Source organism: Lagenorhynchus albirostris, chromosome 13 (assembly GCF_949774975.1).
Source record: "Lagenorhynchus albirostris chromosome 13, mLagAlb1.1, whole genome shotgun sequence".
Classification (NCBI taxonomy): domain Eukaryota; kingdom Metazoa; phylum Chordata; class Mammalia; order Artiodactyla; family Delphinidae; genus Lagenorhynchus; species Lagenorhynchus albirostris.
Window position 1 is genome coordinate 68,235,188 of NC_083107.1, and position 16,811 is coordinate 68,251,998.

The 16,811-nt window shown below is 39.3% G+C and overlaps 1 protein-coding gene across 4 annotated transcripts in view; it reads left to right on the forward strand.

The window, feature by feature from the left end:
- The window catches only part of IFT172 (intraflagellar transport 172), a 41,944-nt gene that overhangs the window by 8,246 nt on the left and 16,887 nt on the right, over window positions 1-16,811 (forward strand). For 3 of the 4 annotated variants that reach the window (XM_060169858.1, XM_060169860.1, XM_060169859.1), the window contains exons 11-18: window positions 221-382; window positions 738-791; window positions 1,033-1,136; window positions 1,311-1,396; window positions 4,220-4,332; window positions 5,326-5,493; window positions 13,891-14,027; window positions 14,260-14,367. In XM_060169858.1, coding sequence (XP_060025841.1) covers window positions 221-382; window positions 738-791; window positions 1,033-1,136; window positions 1,311-1,396; window positions 4,220-4,332; window positions 5,326-5,493; window positions 13,891-14,027; window positions 14,260-14,367 — 932 coding nt within the window. Of the gene's footprint in view, window positions 1-189; window positions 383-737; window positions 792-1,032; window positions 1,137-1,310; window positions 1,397-4,219; window positions 4,333-5,325; window positions 5,494-13,890; window positions 14,028-14,259; window positions 14,368-16,811 lie in introns of all 4 variants that reach the window. The other variant, XM_060169861.1, reaches the window with a different exon arrangement.

The following is a 16,811-nucleotide window of genomic DNA, read 5'->3' on the forward strand; positions in this document are numbered from 1 at the left end:
ATAAACATCAAAAGAGATAATATATTAAAGTATTTCATAAATAGTAAAGCATTATGTAAATGTGAGGTGTCCCTTTTACCAAGGATATCCTAGGCCAGGCAAGGAAAAAAGATGATACTTTGTTTAGTTAGCCCTGTGAAGGTGGGCGAAGGGCACAGCATGTTCACCCCTCTTTCGGATTGGGGGAAGCCTGGGGAGCTCAGACTCGTCTCCTGCCAAGGTGATTGTGAAGAACCTCTCATCGGGGACCCGAGTGGTACTCAAGTCACACTATGGCTATGAGGTGGAAGAGGTGAAAATCCTGGGAAAAGAACGCTACCTGGTGGCCCACACATCAGACACACTGTTGCTGGGGGACCTGAACACTAATCGCCTTAGTGAGGTAGGAACCAAAAATGGAGAGGTGGGGATGGGGCGTCCTGAGGTGCTACTCAGGCAAGCCAGAGTCCCTGGGGGAAGATCTCCATGGGAAGCTCTAACATTCTGGTGTTGGGGACCTGGCTTCAGGGGATGAGACCCGGGAGGCTTAGAATCCCGGAATATGAATCACCGTTGTTGGACTGTTTGTACACCATCTCCCAGAAGCATAGGGACTAGGGCAAAATCTGACATAGCATCTCTTTCGTGCAATGTCAAAGCCTCCCCCAACTCCATCTCTCTGCATCCCACCCTGTTCTTTCAGCATCGTCTTGGATAGTTATCCACATTGTCCCTTATGTCTTTTCCCCCCTTAACAGGTAGCTTGGCAGGGATCTGGTGGCAATGAGAAGTATTTCTTTGAAAATGAAAATGTGAGTAGAGCTTGATTCACCATCACTGTCCTGATAAGCCTCCTTCTAGCTTCTGTGTAGCAGGATGGCAAGTGGCAAGGGGTTGAGAAAACAGCAGATAAAGTGGGAGGGTGAAATAGGCAGAGGAATAGAATAAACAGAAAGGTGGGTGTCACTTTGAACTCATGGTACACCTCCCTCGACTGTTTTTCTCTTTCTTCATGTAATCTTTCCACTGTATAACAATTCCGTTCACCCCCAGGTATGCATGATCTTCAATGCTGGAGAGCTAACCCTGGTGGAATATGGGAGTAATGATACCCTGGGTTCTGTACGTACTGAATTCATGAACCCCCATCTCATCAGGTAACCCCACAAGGTTCTCTAAATTTTTGAAACCCAAAAGAATTCCTTTTGACTTCTATCTCCTATATCCTCAGGTTAATCTAAAATCTTCATCCCGTATGGTATTTCAGAGCTCCTATTAAACATCCCAGCTACCTAAGCCCATTTTGCCTCACCTGACCCTTCATGTTTCAGTGTCCGTATTAATGAGAGGCGCCAGCGAGGAACGGAGGATAATAAGAAATTGGCTTATCTTGTTGATATTAAGACTATTGCTATAGGTGAGTAAGACTCTCTCATAATTGTAATAACAAAATAGATGTTTATAAAGCACTTCCATGTCACAGGATTGTGTGCAGTGGAGAATCCAGGAATCTGAGAGGCATCGGGTAAATGTGTGACCTCATTCTTACAGGGGATATGTGAAATGTTTAAATCCATATGTCTATATCTAGAAGTCTAGATACAGATGCATTGGTATGTATAGGCCTGCCCATACAATTTTTCACGTTCTCTAGGCATATATCTCAGGGCTGGAAAATTGTGAATTGTAGAAAAGAACCATTAGCAAATTTAAGAATTTTCCTGTTTAGACTTCATAGGATCACAGATTCTTAGAACTGGAAGGGGCCTTACTTTCTGTATAGTTTGTCATTAATAAGTAGTGATGACAAACTTTATGTGCATTTCACAAATGTTCGCATTTATAAATTGTACTGTATATATTAATAGTTAATTTTTTATCATGGAATGTTTTAAGCACAGGAAAAAAGTATAACGAATAGCATGGTATTCTCTAAAAAGTTTAGAGAATAACATATCCAGGTAGTGTAGGTATTAAGAGCAGGGCTCTGGAGTCAAATCTCCCCACTTCTCTACTTACTACCTGTGTAATCTTAGGTAAATTACTTCACCTTTCTGTATCTCAATTTCATCTACAAAATGTACCTCATCTACAAAATGGGGATAAAAATAGGACCTACTTCATATGAAAAGCACTTAGACTAGTGCCTAGTATATAATAAGTGCTTAATAAATGTTAGCTGTTCATAATAATGATATTATTATTACTTGTGTACCCATACCCAGTTCTGTCAAATCCTCACATTTCATTATTTTTACCTTGGATCTTTTCTCTCTTCTCTCTTGATGGACATTTGTTAGTTTTTCACTGATACAGTATTTCAGTTCTCTAAGGTTTATACCCAGCATGGAATTGCTGAATCATGAAAGAGGTACATCTTCAATTTCACTAAAATATTTCCAGATTGCTCTCTGAAGAGGTTGTACCAATTTACATTCCCACCAGCAGTCACAGTTCCACTTCCTCTCCAGTGCTTGAAATTGCCTGACTTCATTATTTGGCTCAATCTGATGTATATGAAAATATATTTCATTGTTTTCATTTTTTTGTTCATTTGTTTATTTGCCATTTGGATTTCTTCTGTGAATTGCCAGTTCACATCCATTGCCTATTTTTAAAATTAGGTTGTCTTTTCTTTATTTACGTGAAGGAGTTCTGTGTGTGTGTGTATAGGCTTTGATGATTATTTGCATTGCAGCTATTGTCTCAGCCTGTGGCTTGTCTTTTCTCTCCTTTTCAGCATTTCTTAGTATTTAGACATTTTTAAGTTTAATGTAGTCCATTTTATCACTTTTTTTTTTACTGAAGTATAGTTCAATTTACAGTGTTGTATATACCACTTTTTAATAAATAGTTTGTGGGTTTTGAGGTCTTATTTAAGAAATCCCTCCCTACTCCCTCCTGTATTTTGGCATTTAAAATTTTGCTTTTTACCTGGAATTTATTTTTGTGCATAATGTGGGTAGGAATCTAATTTTATTTTTTTTCCATATGTTTAACCATTGCTCGAAAGTCCATTCTTCGCTCACTAGTATGTAATGTCATCTCTCATAAATCAGGTTTCCATATACATATGGGTCTGTTCTTAAGATATTTTTACATTTCATGAACTTTCTATTTCACATGAAGTTGCTGAGCTCAGAAATGTAAGTATCTATAATAGAAATAATAATACAGTCCAGTGGCTTAAGTTCTAAGTTCCAGTGGCCTAAGTTCTCTCAGCAGTAATGAGCTGTGAGATTTTGGACAAGTCACCTCTCTCTGTAGGTCTTATCTTCAATGTACATTGACAGAGTTCTTCTCTTAACCATTTTGGGTCATCGACCCCTTTGAGTGTCTAATTAAAAGCATAGATCCTTTCCTAGAAAAATATCTACATGCATAATTTTGTGTGTAATTTCAGGGTGCTCACAGAAATAGGGTCCCCACAGCTCTAGCGTTCTATGGTTGTACTTATAATTGGGGCATTAAAACATGGATTTATCATTTTGCTTTTTAATTAAAGGAAAATTCATTTTTAAGTTGGTCTTCCCAGTAGTGGACATCTGCTGGCATTTGGTCTTCAGCTTAAGCGTAGGTAACAAAAGCAGGCACATTGCTTGTTGATAATGTATATCAATAAGACCTGTGAATGGGCTTTGTTCAAGAGACTCCCTGAAAGCACCCTAGCCAACCTTGAGTGGTCTGTTCTAAGCATGACTGTTTCTTGTATTGCCTATGAAATTCAGACCAAACTAATATTCATCGTCTGCACTGACCAGCCTAACTTTAGTTAGAGGTTCCTCCTATTTTGTCTGTGTGCCTTCACCACTCTTTGTCCCTAAGTGTTCTTATATCACTGCCAGTCAGATATGCAGGTAACTCCTTGGAGCACGTATGATCACCAGGGTCATTTCGTTCATCAGCTTTCTCTCACTGGTGTGTTTGCTCTAATTGTGGTTCATCATGAGAACAGAAGCCAGTTGCTCCATAGTTCTGACCTGCTCTGAGACAACTCCAAGAGTCCCAGAGAAGAATCACATTTCTTGATGAGTCTGGATCTTTTGAGTTAATAACTGCAGAGTTAAACAAAACCTCTATAATTTTAGAAGAAATACAGCATCTTAGCAAAGTTATGTTGTACTGCCCATTTACATTCCTGAGTGACATTCTCTAGACTAATGCAACATTCTTAAAGCCAGACTTTCACAGGCCACCTCATACCTTGTATGTGATTAACCCTGTTTCCTTTACTCTCTAGTGGACCTGATTGGTGGCTACAACATTGGCACCATCAGCCATGAGAGCCGTGTGGATTGGCTGGAACTTAACGAGACTGGGCACAAGCTTCTCTTCAGGGACCGGAAACTTCGTGTGAGGAGGGTTGCTAAGGCCTTAGCCATAGACTGGTCCATAAAGGATGTGGTACTAGCTGCCAGCAGGGACTGTGGGAGGCAGGATAGGACATAATTTCTTGGGGCTATGCCATTAGCATAGCAAAAGGCACAGAAGAATCAACATTCTTTGTATCTGCTATCACCACCCATCCCATTTTACCCTTCAGGAGGCTGTGTCATGATGGCACCGAAGTCAAGAGAGGAATTTGGGAGTTGATGTCTCTCTTAATATTCACAAATCATATTTGTGAAACATCCTCATGAAACATCCTTACGCCTGCATTCCTCTTCCTCACGCCTAGCTGACCTTAACCCACACCTACTGCTCCAGTGCTCTTCAGCTACACTTATCTGATGGCACTGAAGCTGGCTTGAGGACAGTCTCCCCCTAGCCCCTTATTGATTCTGATCTCAATATGGTACCACCAAAGAGTTCAACCTCAGGGGCAAAAGGGACTCTCTGGTGATTTTTTGTTTCATTTTCATTGTGATACGAAAGCCATCACAAATTTCCAGACCATTTAATTTGACTGGTGCCCTTACTTGTGTAATCCAGGCTGGTAACTCTGGCCCAGAGTTATTCTAAGAATGAAAGTCTGGGACTTCCCTGGCGGTCCACTGGATAAGACTCCACACTTCCACTGCAGGGGGTGCAGGTTCGATCCCTGGTCAGGAACTAAGATCCTACATGCCTTGCAGCGCAGCCAAAAAAAAGTCTGACCTTCACCTAACTTAAATTCCTAGGGTGTAGACCTTTGCTCTTTTGATCATCTCTTATTTGGCCAGAGTCAGAATATGTCAACTCAGCATAAACTTGAAGGGATTATGGTTGAAGATGAGTAAGCTTTGAAATTTAGCATGTACGTGACTGGTGGGTTAGCTCACCACATTTCACCATTAGGAAAATTGTCAAGATGAGAAGACACCCATATCTCCTTTTAATTGTGCTATCTACTTCTTCCTCCTTCAGTTGCACCTATATGATATTGAAAGCTGCTCTAAGACAATGATCCTCAACTTCTGCTCCTACGTGCAATGGGTCCCAGGAAGTGATGTGCTGGTAGCTCAGAACCGAAACAACCTGTGTGTGTGGTACAACATTGAGGCACCTGAGAGAGTCACCATGTCCTCTATCAGGGTATGTTGACATCAGGGCACCTCAGCCATAGTGTTGAGCTGATTAATTAGAACCTGAGTCGGCTCTGAAGTCTGCTTGGTTTCTCTGCCCACCACCCATAATCTCTTTAATGGAGTTGGCAGGTGACGCTTAGACTCCTTCCCACAGTGGACCAGGCCCCAGAGCCATCCTTGTTCAGATTCCTGACATTATATTAGACCCTTGGAGTATGGGTCTCTATTATAGTGGGAATTCACCAAGTCATAACATGAAGTTCCCTTAGGCTGGAAGATCCCCAACAGGAGGAGTAGTTCCATATCACCTCCTTGTGTGCTGATTCTCTGGTACAAAAGCCATTCATAGTTCCATTTTTTTAAGACTGCTGATCAGACCCTCTCTCCTATCCCATAACAACGTCACACACACAAGTAATATTCCAAAATCCGGGAGGAGCCTATGCAAACAGAGAAAAGAGGCCCCTATGGTAGGCTAGGATGACTGGTGTGGGTGTGGGTAGAGCACTTGATACTTCCTTTTTGTTCTTTCTATATCTCTTTTTTTCTCCTTTTTTGCCTCATTTTAGACTGATTAAGATTGAGTTTTTGTGGGGGGGTTGGGGGGTTGTCCTTTTCTAAATACTCTTCAGAGTATTTAGAGTACTCTTTAGATCAGAAGGTTATACATCCTATTTCTATAGCAGTTACCCTTAAAAGTTCACCATGTATTTAAATTAACAAAGTCTAAAGTTAATCAGCATCTAACCGCCCCCCCCTGCACTGCAAACAATACAAGGACCCTAAAAGATTAAATGGGATTACCTCCCCTTTGCCACTGTTGTCTAGTATTTTGGTTCCCTTCTGTTATCCCCAAAGTTAGACATTATTATTTTATACACACAAAATTTGTATAGATTTACCGTCATAGTGCCAGTTTCTCTGTTCAACTTTTCCTTTTTCATTGCTGATCTTCTCTCTGGAGTTACTTTTCTTCCTCTTCTTGAAGAATATCATTTAGAAGTTTCTTTTTTTTTTCTTTTTGAATTTTATTTTATTTTTTATACAGCAGGTTCTTATTAGTCATCCATTTTATACATATTAGTGTATACATGTCAATCCCAATCTCGCAATTCATCACACACACACACACCCCACTTTCCCCCTTGGTGTCCATACGTTTGTTCTCTACATCTGTGTCTCTATTTCTGCCCTGAAAACCGGTTCATCTGTGCCACTTTTCTAGGTTCCACATATATGCGTTAATACACAATATTTGTTTTTCTCTTTCTGGCTTACTTCACTCTGTATGACAGTCTCTAGATCCATCCACGTCTCTACAAATGACCCAGTTTTGTTCCTTTTTATGGCTAATATTCCATTGTATATATATACCACATCTTCTTTAATCCATTCGTCTGTCGATGGGCGTTTAGGTTGTTTCCATGACCTGGCTATTGTAAATAGTGCTGCAATGAACACTGGGGTGCATGTGTCTTTTTCAGTTATGGTTTTCTCTGGGTATATGCCTAGTAGTGGGATTGCTGGATCATATGGTAATTCTGTTTTTAGTTTTCTAAGGAACCTCCATACTGTTCTCCATAGTGGCTGTATCAATTTACATTCCCACCAACAGTGCAAGAGGGTTCCCTTTTCTCCACACCCTCTCTAGCATTTGTTGTTTGTAGATTTTCTGATGATGCCCATTCTAACTGGTGTGAGGTAATACCTCGTTGTAGTTTTGATTTGCATTTCTCTAATAATTAGTGATGCTGAGCAGCTTTTCATGTGCTTTTTGGCCATCTGTATGTCTTCTTTGGAGAAATGTCTATTTAGGTCTCTGCCCATTTTTTGATTGCATTGTTTGTTTTTTTTAATATTGAGCTGCATGAGCTGTTTATATATTTTGGAGATTAATCCTTTGTCCGTTAATTCGTTTGCAAATATTTTCTCCCATTCTGAGGGTTGTCTTTTCGTCTTGTTTGTAGTTTCATTTGCTGTGCAAAAGCTTTTAAGTTTCATTAGGTCCCATTTGTTTATTTTTTATTTCCATTACTCTAGGAGATGTATCATAAAAGATCTTGCTGTGATTTATGTCAAAGAGTGTTCTTCCTATGTTTTCTTCTAAGAGTTTTATAGTGTCCAATCTTACATTTAGGTCTCTAATCCATTTTCAGTTTATTTATTTATTTTTTTTCAGTTTATTTTTGTGTATGGTGTTAGGGAGTGTTTTAATTTCATTCTTTTACATGTAGCTGTCCAGTTTTCCCAGCACCACTTATTGAAGAGACTGTCTTTTCTCCATGGAATATCCTTGCCTCCTTTGTCATAGATTAGTTGACCATAGGTGCATGGGTTCATCTCTGGGCTTTCTATCCTGTTCCATTGATCTATATTTCTATTTTTGTGCCAGTACCATATTGTCTTGATTACTGTAGCTTTGTAGTATAGTCTGAAGTTAGGGAGTCTGATTACTCCAGCTCTGTTTTTTTCCCTCAAGACTGCTTTGGCTATTCGGGGTCTTCTGTGTCTCCATACAAATTTTAAGATTTTTTTGTTCTAGTTCTGTAAAAAATGCCACTGGTAATTTGATAGGGATTGCATTGAATCTGTAGATTGCTTTGGGTAGTATAGTCATTTTCACAATATTGATTCTTCCAATCAAAGGACATGATATATCTCTCCATCTGTTTGTGTCATCTTTGATTTCTTTCATCAGTGTCTTATAGTTTTCTGAGTACAGGTTTTTTACCTCCTTAGGTAGGTTTATTCCTAGGTATTTTATTCTTTTTGTTGCAGTGGTGAATGGGATTGTTTCCTTAATTTCTCTTTCTGATCTTTCATTGTTAGTGTACAGGAATGCAAGAAATTTATGTGCATTAATTTTGTATCCTGCAACTTTACCAAATTCATTGATTAGCTCTAGTAGTTTTCTGGTGGCATCTTTAGGATTCTCTATGTACTGTATCATATCATCTGCAAACAGTGACAGTTTTACTTCTTCTTTTCCAATTTGCATTCCTTTTATTTCTTTTTCTTCTCTGATTGCCGTGGCTAGGACTTCCAAAACTATGTTGAATAATAGTGGCGAGAGTGGACATCCTTGTCACGTTCCTGATCTTAGAGGAAATGCTTTCAGTTTTTCACCATTGAGAATGATGTTTGCTGTGCGTTTGTCATATATGGCCTTTATTATGTTGAGGTAGGTTCCCTCTATGCCCACTTTCTGGAGAGTTTTTATCATAAATGGGTGTTGAATTTTGTCAAAAGCTTTTTCTGAATCTACTGAGATGATCATATGGTTTTTATTCTTCAATTTGTTAATATGGTGTATCACATTGATTGATTTGCATATATTGAAGACTCCTTGCATCCCTGGGATAAATCCCACTTGATCATGGTGTATGATCCTTTTAATGTGTTGTTGAATTCTGTTTGCAAGTATTTTGTTGAGGATTTTTGCATCTATATTCATCACTGATATTGGTCTGTAATTTTCTTTTTTTGTAGTATCTTTGTCTGGTTTTGGTATCAGGGTGATGGTGGCCTCATAGAATGAGTTTGGGAGTGTTCCTTCCTCTGCAATTTTTTGGGAGAGTTTGAGAAGGATGGGTGTTAGCTCTTCTCTAAATGTTTGATAGAATTCACCTGTGAAGACATCTGGTCCTGGACTTTTGTTTGTTGGAAGATTTTTAATCACAGTTTCAATTTCATTACTTGTGATTGGTCTGTTCAGATTTTCTATTTCTTCCTGGTTCAGTCTTGTAAGGTTATACCTTTCTAAGAATTTGTCCATTTCTTCCAGGTTGTCCATTTTATTGGCATAGAGTTGCTTGTAGTAGTCTCTTAAGATGCTTTGTATTTCTGCAGTGTCTGTTGTAACTTCTCCTTTTTCACTTCAATTTTATTGATTTGAGTCCTCTCCCTCTTTTTCTAAACGAGTCTGGCTAAAGGTTTATCAATTTTGTTTACCTTCTTAAAGAACCAGCTTTTAGTTTTATTGATCTTTGCTATTGTTTTCTTGGTTTCTATTTCATTTATTTCTGCTCTGATCTTTATGATTTCTTTCCTTCTACTAACTTTGGTTTTGTTTGTTCTTTCTCTAGTTCCTTTAGATGTAAGGTTAGATTGTTTATTTGAGATTTTTCTTGTTTCTTGAGGTAGGCTTGTATTGCTATAAACTTCTCCTCTTAGAACTCCTTTTGCTGCATCCCATAGGTTTTGGATCATCGTGTTTTCGTTGTAATTTGTGTCTAGGTATTTTTTTATTTCCTCTGATTTCTTCAGTGATCTCTTGGTTATTTAGTAATGTATTGATTAGCCTCCATGTGTTTGTGCTTTTTACTTCTTTTTCCTTGTAATTGATTTCTAATCTCATAGCGTTGTGGTCAGAAAAGATGCTTGATATGATTTCAGTTTTCTTAAATTTACTGAGGCTTGATTCGTGACCCAAGATGTGATCTATCCTGGAGAATGTTCCTTGTGCACTTGAGAAGAAAGTGTAATCTGCTGTTTTCGGATGGAATGTCCTATAAATGTCAATTAAATCTATCTGGTCTATTGTGTCATTTAAAGCTTCTGTTTCCTAATTAATTTTCTGTCTGGATGATCTGTCCATTGCTGTAAGTGAGCTGTTAAAGTCCCCCACTGTTACTGTGTTACTGTTGATTTCCTCTTTTACAGCTGTTAGTTGCCTTATGTATTGAGGTGCTCCTATGTTGGGTGCATATATATTTATAATTGTTATATCTTCTTCTTGGATTGATCCCTTGATCATTATGTAGTGTCCTTCCTTGTCTCTTGTAACATTCTTTATTTGAAAGTCTATTTTATCTGATATGAGTATTGCTACTCCAGCTTTCTTTTGATTTCCATTTGCATGGAATATCTTTTTCCATCCCCTCACTTTCAGTCTGTATGTGTCCCTAGGTCTGAAGTGTGGGTCTCTTGTAGACAGCTTATATATGGGTCTTGTTTTTGTATCCATTCAGCCAGTCTGTTTCTTTTGGTTGGAGCATTTAATCCATTCACATTTAAGGTAATATCAATATGTATGTTCCTGTTACCATTTTCTGAATTCCTATGGGTTTGTTTTTGTAGGTCCTTTTCTTCTCTTGTGTTTCCCACTTAGAGAAGTTCCTTTAGCATTTGTTGTAGAGCTGGTTTGGTGGTGCTGAATTCTCTTAGCTTTTGCTTGTCTGTAAAGCTTTTGATTTCTCCATCGAATCTGAATGAGTTCCTTGCTGGGTAGAGTAACCTTGGATGTGGGTTCTTCCCTTTCATCACTTTAAATATATCGTGCCACTCCCTTCTGGCTTGTAGAGTTTCTGCTGAGAAATCAGCTGTTAACCTTATGGGAGTTGCCTTGTATGTTATTTGTCATTTTTCCCTTGTTGCTTTCAATAATTTTTGTCTTTAATTTTTGTCAATTTGATTACTATGTGTCTCGGCATGTTTCTCCTGGGGTTTAATCTGCCTGGGACTCTCTGCACTTCCTGGACTTGGGTAGCTATTTCCTTTCCCATGTTAGGGAAGTTTTCGACTATAATCTCTTCAAATATTTTCTTGGGTCCTTTCTCTCTCTCTTCTCCTTCTGGGCCCCCTATACTGCAAATGTTGTTGCATTTAATGTTATCCCAGAGGTCTCTTAGGCTGTCTTCATTTCTTTTCATTCTTTTTTTCTTTATTCTGTTCTGTGGCAGTGAATTCCACCATTCTGTCTTCCAGATCACTTATCCATTCTTCTGCCTCAGTTATTCTGCTATTGATTCCTTCTAGTGTATTTTTCATTTCAGTTATTGTATTCATCTCTGTTTGTTCTTTAATTCTTCTAGGTCTTTGTTAAACATTTCTTTCATCTTCTCGATCTTTGCCTCCATTCTTTTTCTGAGGTCCTGGATCATCTTCACTATCATTATTCTGAATTCTTTTTCTGGAAGGTTGCCTATCTCCACTTCATTTAGTTGTTTTTCTGGGGTTTTATCTTGTTCCTTCATCTGGTACAAAGTCCTCTGCCTTTTCATTCTGTCTATATTTCTGTGAATGTGGTTTTTAGTTTCCTGCGGAATTGTAGTTCTTCTTGCTTCTACTGTCTGCCCTCTGGTGGATGAGGCTATCCTACAAGTTTCTTTAGTGAAAGTCTTTTTTTTTTTTTTTTTTTTTTTGCGGTACGTGGGCCTCTCACTGTTGTGGCCTCTCCCGCTGCGGAGCACAGGCTCCAGACAGACACTGCAGGCTCAGCGGCCATGGCTCATGGGCCCAGCCGCTCCGCGGCCTGTGGGATCTTCCCGGACCGGGGCATGAACCCGTGTCCCCTGCATCGGCAGGCGGACTCTCAACCACTGCGCCACCAGGAAAGCCCTAGTGAAAGTCTTTTGATGATAAACGTTCAGGTTTTGATTATCTGAAAATGTTTTTATTTAGAGCTTTGCTCTTGAAAGATACTTGGACTCAGTACTGAATTCTAGATTTTTATTTGACTGTGTTGGGTCTTCGTTGCTGCACATGGGCTTTCTCTAGTTGCTGCGAGTGGGAGCTACTCTTTGTTGCAGTGCACAGGCCTCTCATTGCAGTGGCTTCTCTTTGTTGCGGAGCATGGGCTCTAGGCGCGTGGGCTGCAGTAGTTGTGGTGCTTGGGCTTCAGTAGTTGTGGCACGTGGACTTCAGTAGTTGTGGCATACGGGCTCAGTAGCTGTGGCTCACGGGCTCTAGACCGCAGGCTCAGGAGTTGTGGCACGCAGGCTCAGTAGTTGTGGTGCACGGGCTTAGTTGCTCCGCGGCATGTGAAATCTTCCCAGACCAGGGCTTGAACCCGTGTCCCCTGCATTGGCAGGCGGATTCTTAACCCCTGCACCACCAGGAAGTCCCCCCTGTTCTAGATTGACAGTTATTTTTTCTTAGCCTTTTGCAAATATTGTCCCATTGATTGACTTCTTTTGTTCTGACAAGATTATTAATAGCCCTTTCTATATAGGTGATCTGTCTTTTCTCTCTGGTTGCTTTTAAAATCCTTTTTTAGGCATGTTGAAATTTTACCACAGTGTGTCTAGCTATAAATTTCTTTTTACTTATCCTACTTGGTATATATTGTGCTACCTGTAATTGTGAGTACACATATTTCTATCAGTCTTGGAAATTTCCCAACCATAATCTCTTTAAACATTGCTTCTTCTATCATATTCTCCAGTCTCTCCATCGAAACTCTAATTAGGTATATGTTAGATTTCTTGTTCTGTCTTCTGTACCTTTTTAACCTGTCTTTCATATTTCCTTTCTCCTTCTCACTCCATGCTACATTCTGGATAATTTCTTAAGATACATCTTTTAGTTCATTAATTCATTTTCATCATTGTCTAATCTGCTATGTAAACCATCTATTGAGTTTTTTACTTCAAAAATTAAATTTTTCATAAGGTTTTATTTGGTTCTTTCTCCAACGTGACTGACCATTTTTGATAGTCTCTTGTCCCTTGCTTAATTTTTCATTTCATCTTTTAGGTCTTTAAACATCTCACACATAATTATTTTATATATCATAACTGTCTTTTTTCATAACTATTATTTTTGATATCTGAGACCCATGGAGGTCTAAAACTGTTATTTATAGGTATTGTTTACTCATTTAACTTTTTGGTTAACTGTTTGTTAACTTATATTTTGGTACTTTTTTATTGTGAACTCATGTTACATTGAATGTAATCTTTTGGAATCCTGAGGGCCTCAAATAGGCATGTTTTCCTCCAGAGATGATTTGTGTTTGCCTCTGCAGGAATCAGGCATATTAATGACCTGTACCCCTTTGGTTCCCTTTACTGAAGAGAGGATCCCCAGTTTAATGAGGGAACCTTAGATTTGGCCTTCCCATCCTGCTGGAGGACCCAGTTTATTCTCCTAATACTGTGTTTGCCTTCAGGGCAACTGTATTCTTCCTACTTGCTCACCTTCCATTTTTTCCTGCTCATGTTTTTTCGGTTTTAGCTTACTGACCTCTTTCTCTCTTGCTTTCTTTTTGTGGGGACGGGGGAGGGAGTAGGAAGCATTCCTAGTGGTTTCTTCAGTTGAACCCAGCAATATATTAAGAAGTATGTTCAAGTTGAATTTTAACAGGAGGGCCTTTAAGAATACTGAGAAAGAGTACTGCTGGCAGTACTGCTGGCAGTAGCAGAAGTGGATGTCACACTTTGTCAACTTATCCCTAGCCATTAGTGCCATCATAGCTATGAGTGTACTTTAACCCAAGGATATTACCATAGATAGGGAATTTTTATCTGCCTGAGAGAAACTAAATGTTAGAAAAACAGGGGCCACTGTAATTCCCTCAGTGTACGAGCAGTAGGGTTGAATGAGGGTGGGTCTTTTCTGCAGTTGAGTCAGTGGAAATGCTAACTTGGAATTCTGGTGGGATGGGGGTGTTGAATTTTTACAGGGTGATGTTGTAGGTCTGGAGCGGGGCGGGGGAAAGACCGAGGTGATGGTGACTGAAGGTGTGACTACAGTTGCCTACACACTGGATGAGGGCCTTATTGAGTTTGGAACAGCTATTGATGACGGCAACTACACCAGGTGAGGGGCTAGACTGGTAACCAGCAAGGTGGTGGGAAATTCTGGTTCTGAGGACCTGGGATGGATAGTAAAACTGACCATGTCTAAAAAGAACGTGGTGTCCTGGGAGGAGATTAGACAAAGAGGACAAACAATTGCCTGCCCCCCTCCTCTCCTGTCCCATCGCTAGTATTCCTCGGTGTCTTCCTGACCCTGGACTCATTCCTTGTGCTTTGCTTCCTTCCCTCTCCAGGGCAGCAGCCTTCTTGGAGACTCTGGAAATGACCCCAGAAACAGAGGCAATGTGGAAAACCTTGAGTAAGCTGTCACTGGAAGCAAGGCAGCTACACATTGCTGAGAGGTGAGTTGGGCTGTAGAACCAAGGTGCCAGGCAGCTAGGAGGGAGGGATGGCCATGCAGGTATCTTCCCCGTGGGCTGCTCCTCCCCAGTGTTAAGGCAGCACTTCCCTTCCCATGCCAACAGATGTCATAGAACCCTTCCGTGGTACAGTTATTCCAAACATCCTCCCATCCTAGATTATGAGTATGTCTTTTATTTATTTTTTTCTAAATTTTTATTGGACTATAGTTGCTTTACAATGTTGTGTTAGTTTCTTGCTGTACAGCAAAGTGAATCAGTCATATATATATATATATATATATATATATATATATATATATATATATATATATATATACATACTCTTCTACATTTCTTTCCCATTTTGGGTAACCACAGAACATTGAGTAGAGTTCCCTGTGCTATGCAGTAAGTTCTCATTAGTTATCTGTTTTATACATAGTAGTATATATATGTCAGTCCCAATCTCCCAGTTCATCCCACCCTTCCTTCCCCACTTGGTAATCATAAGTTTGTTCTCTACATCTGTGACTCTATTTCTGCTTTGCAAGTAATTTCATCTCTACCATTTTTCTAGATTCCACATATAAGCAATATTGTATGATATTTGTTTTTCTGAGTTACTTCACATAAGGGTGTGTCTTTTATTGTTGTCATTCCCCAATCTTGTAACTAGGTGCCCCTTCAAAGTTTTTAATACTCATACCCTACAATCCACGTGTTGATCTGTATATTCCAGGTGTTGTATAGGAGTGTAATTTATAGGACAAACATGGGACTCCAGACTCTCTGATTTCAAATCTTGGCTCCATTTACCAGCTGTGTAACTTGAAAGAGGTTAACTTAACCTTCCCAAGCCTTGGTTTCTCCATTTGCTCTATGAAATGGGGATGATAACAGAATTTACCCTGCAGGATGGTAAAGAAAAATGGCAGTGGTAGTGGAGAGCAAATGAGAGGACCTGTGCGAAGAGCACAGGTTGGAAGTGCTCTTTAAAGGTCAGCTGCTGCTATTTTGCCGAGGAGTCATCCTTGGTCCCTTTTTTCCCATCCCCTCACAGCTAGACTCTCAGCAAGTCCTAGGGACACTGATCCAGGGTCTTCAAAACATATCCTGAAAATTAATGCACAGAAATCTCTTGCATTCCTATACACTAACAGTGAAAAATCAGAAAGAGAAATTAAGGAAACACTCCCATTTACCACTGCAACAAAAAGAATAAAATACCTAGGAATAAACCTACCTAAGGAGGCGAAAGACTTGTATGCAGAAAACTGTAAGACACTGATGAAAGAAATCAAAGAGTATACAAACAGATGGAGAGATATACCATGTTCTTGAATTGGAAGAATCAACATTGTGAAAATGACTGTACTACCCAGAGCAATCTACAGATTCAATATAATCCATATCAAACTACCAATGGCATTTTTCACAGAGCTAGAACAAAAAAATTTACAGTTTGTATGGAAACACAAAAGACCTCAAATAGTCAAAGCAATCTTCAGAAAGAAAAACGGAGCTGGAGAAATCAGGCTCCCTGACCTCAGACTATCCTACAAAGTTACAGTAATCAAGACAGTATGGTACTGGCACAAAAACAGAAATATAGATCAATGGAACAGGATAGAAAGCCCAGAGATAAACCCACACACAAATGGTCACCTTATCTTTGACAAAGGAGGCAAGAATATACAGTGGAGAAAAGACAGTCTCTTCAATAAGTGGTGCTGGGAAAACTGGACAGCTACATGTAAAAGAATGAAATTAGAACACTTCCTAACACCATACACAAAAATAAACTCAAGATAGATTAAAGACCTAAATGTAAGGCCAGACACTATAAAACTCTTAGAGGAAAACTTAGGCAGAACACTCTATGACATAAATCACAGCAAGATCCTTTTTGACCCACCTCCTAGAGAAATGGAAATAAAAATAAAAATAAACAAATGGGATCTAATGAAACTTAAAAGCTTTTGCACAGCAGAGGAAACCATAAACAAGACAAAAAGACAACCATCACAATGGGAGAAAATATTTGTGAACAAAGCAACTGACAAAGGATTAATCTCCAAGATATACAAGCAGCTCATGCAGCTCAATATCAAAAAAACAAACAACCCAATCCAAAAATGGTGGAAGTCCTAAGTAGACATTTCTCCAAGGAAGACCTACAGATTGCCAACAAACACATGAAAAGATGCTGAACATCACTAATCATTAGAGAAATGCAAATCAAAACCACAATGAGGTATCACCTCACACCGGTCAGAATGGCTATCATCAAAAAATCTAGAAACAATAAATGCTGGAGAAGGTGTGGAGAAAAGGGAACCCTCCTGCACTGTTGGTGGGAATCTAAATTGATACAGTCACTATGGAGAACAGTATGGAGGTTCCTTAAAAAAATAAAAATAGAACTACCCTATGACCCAGCAATC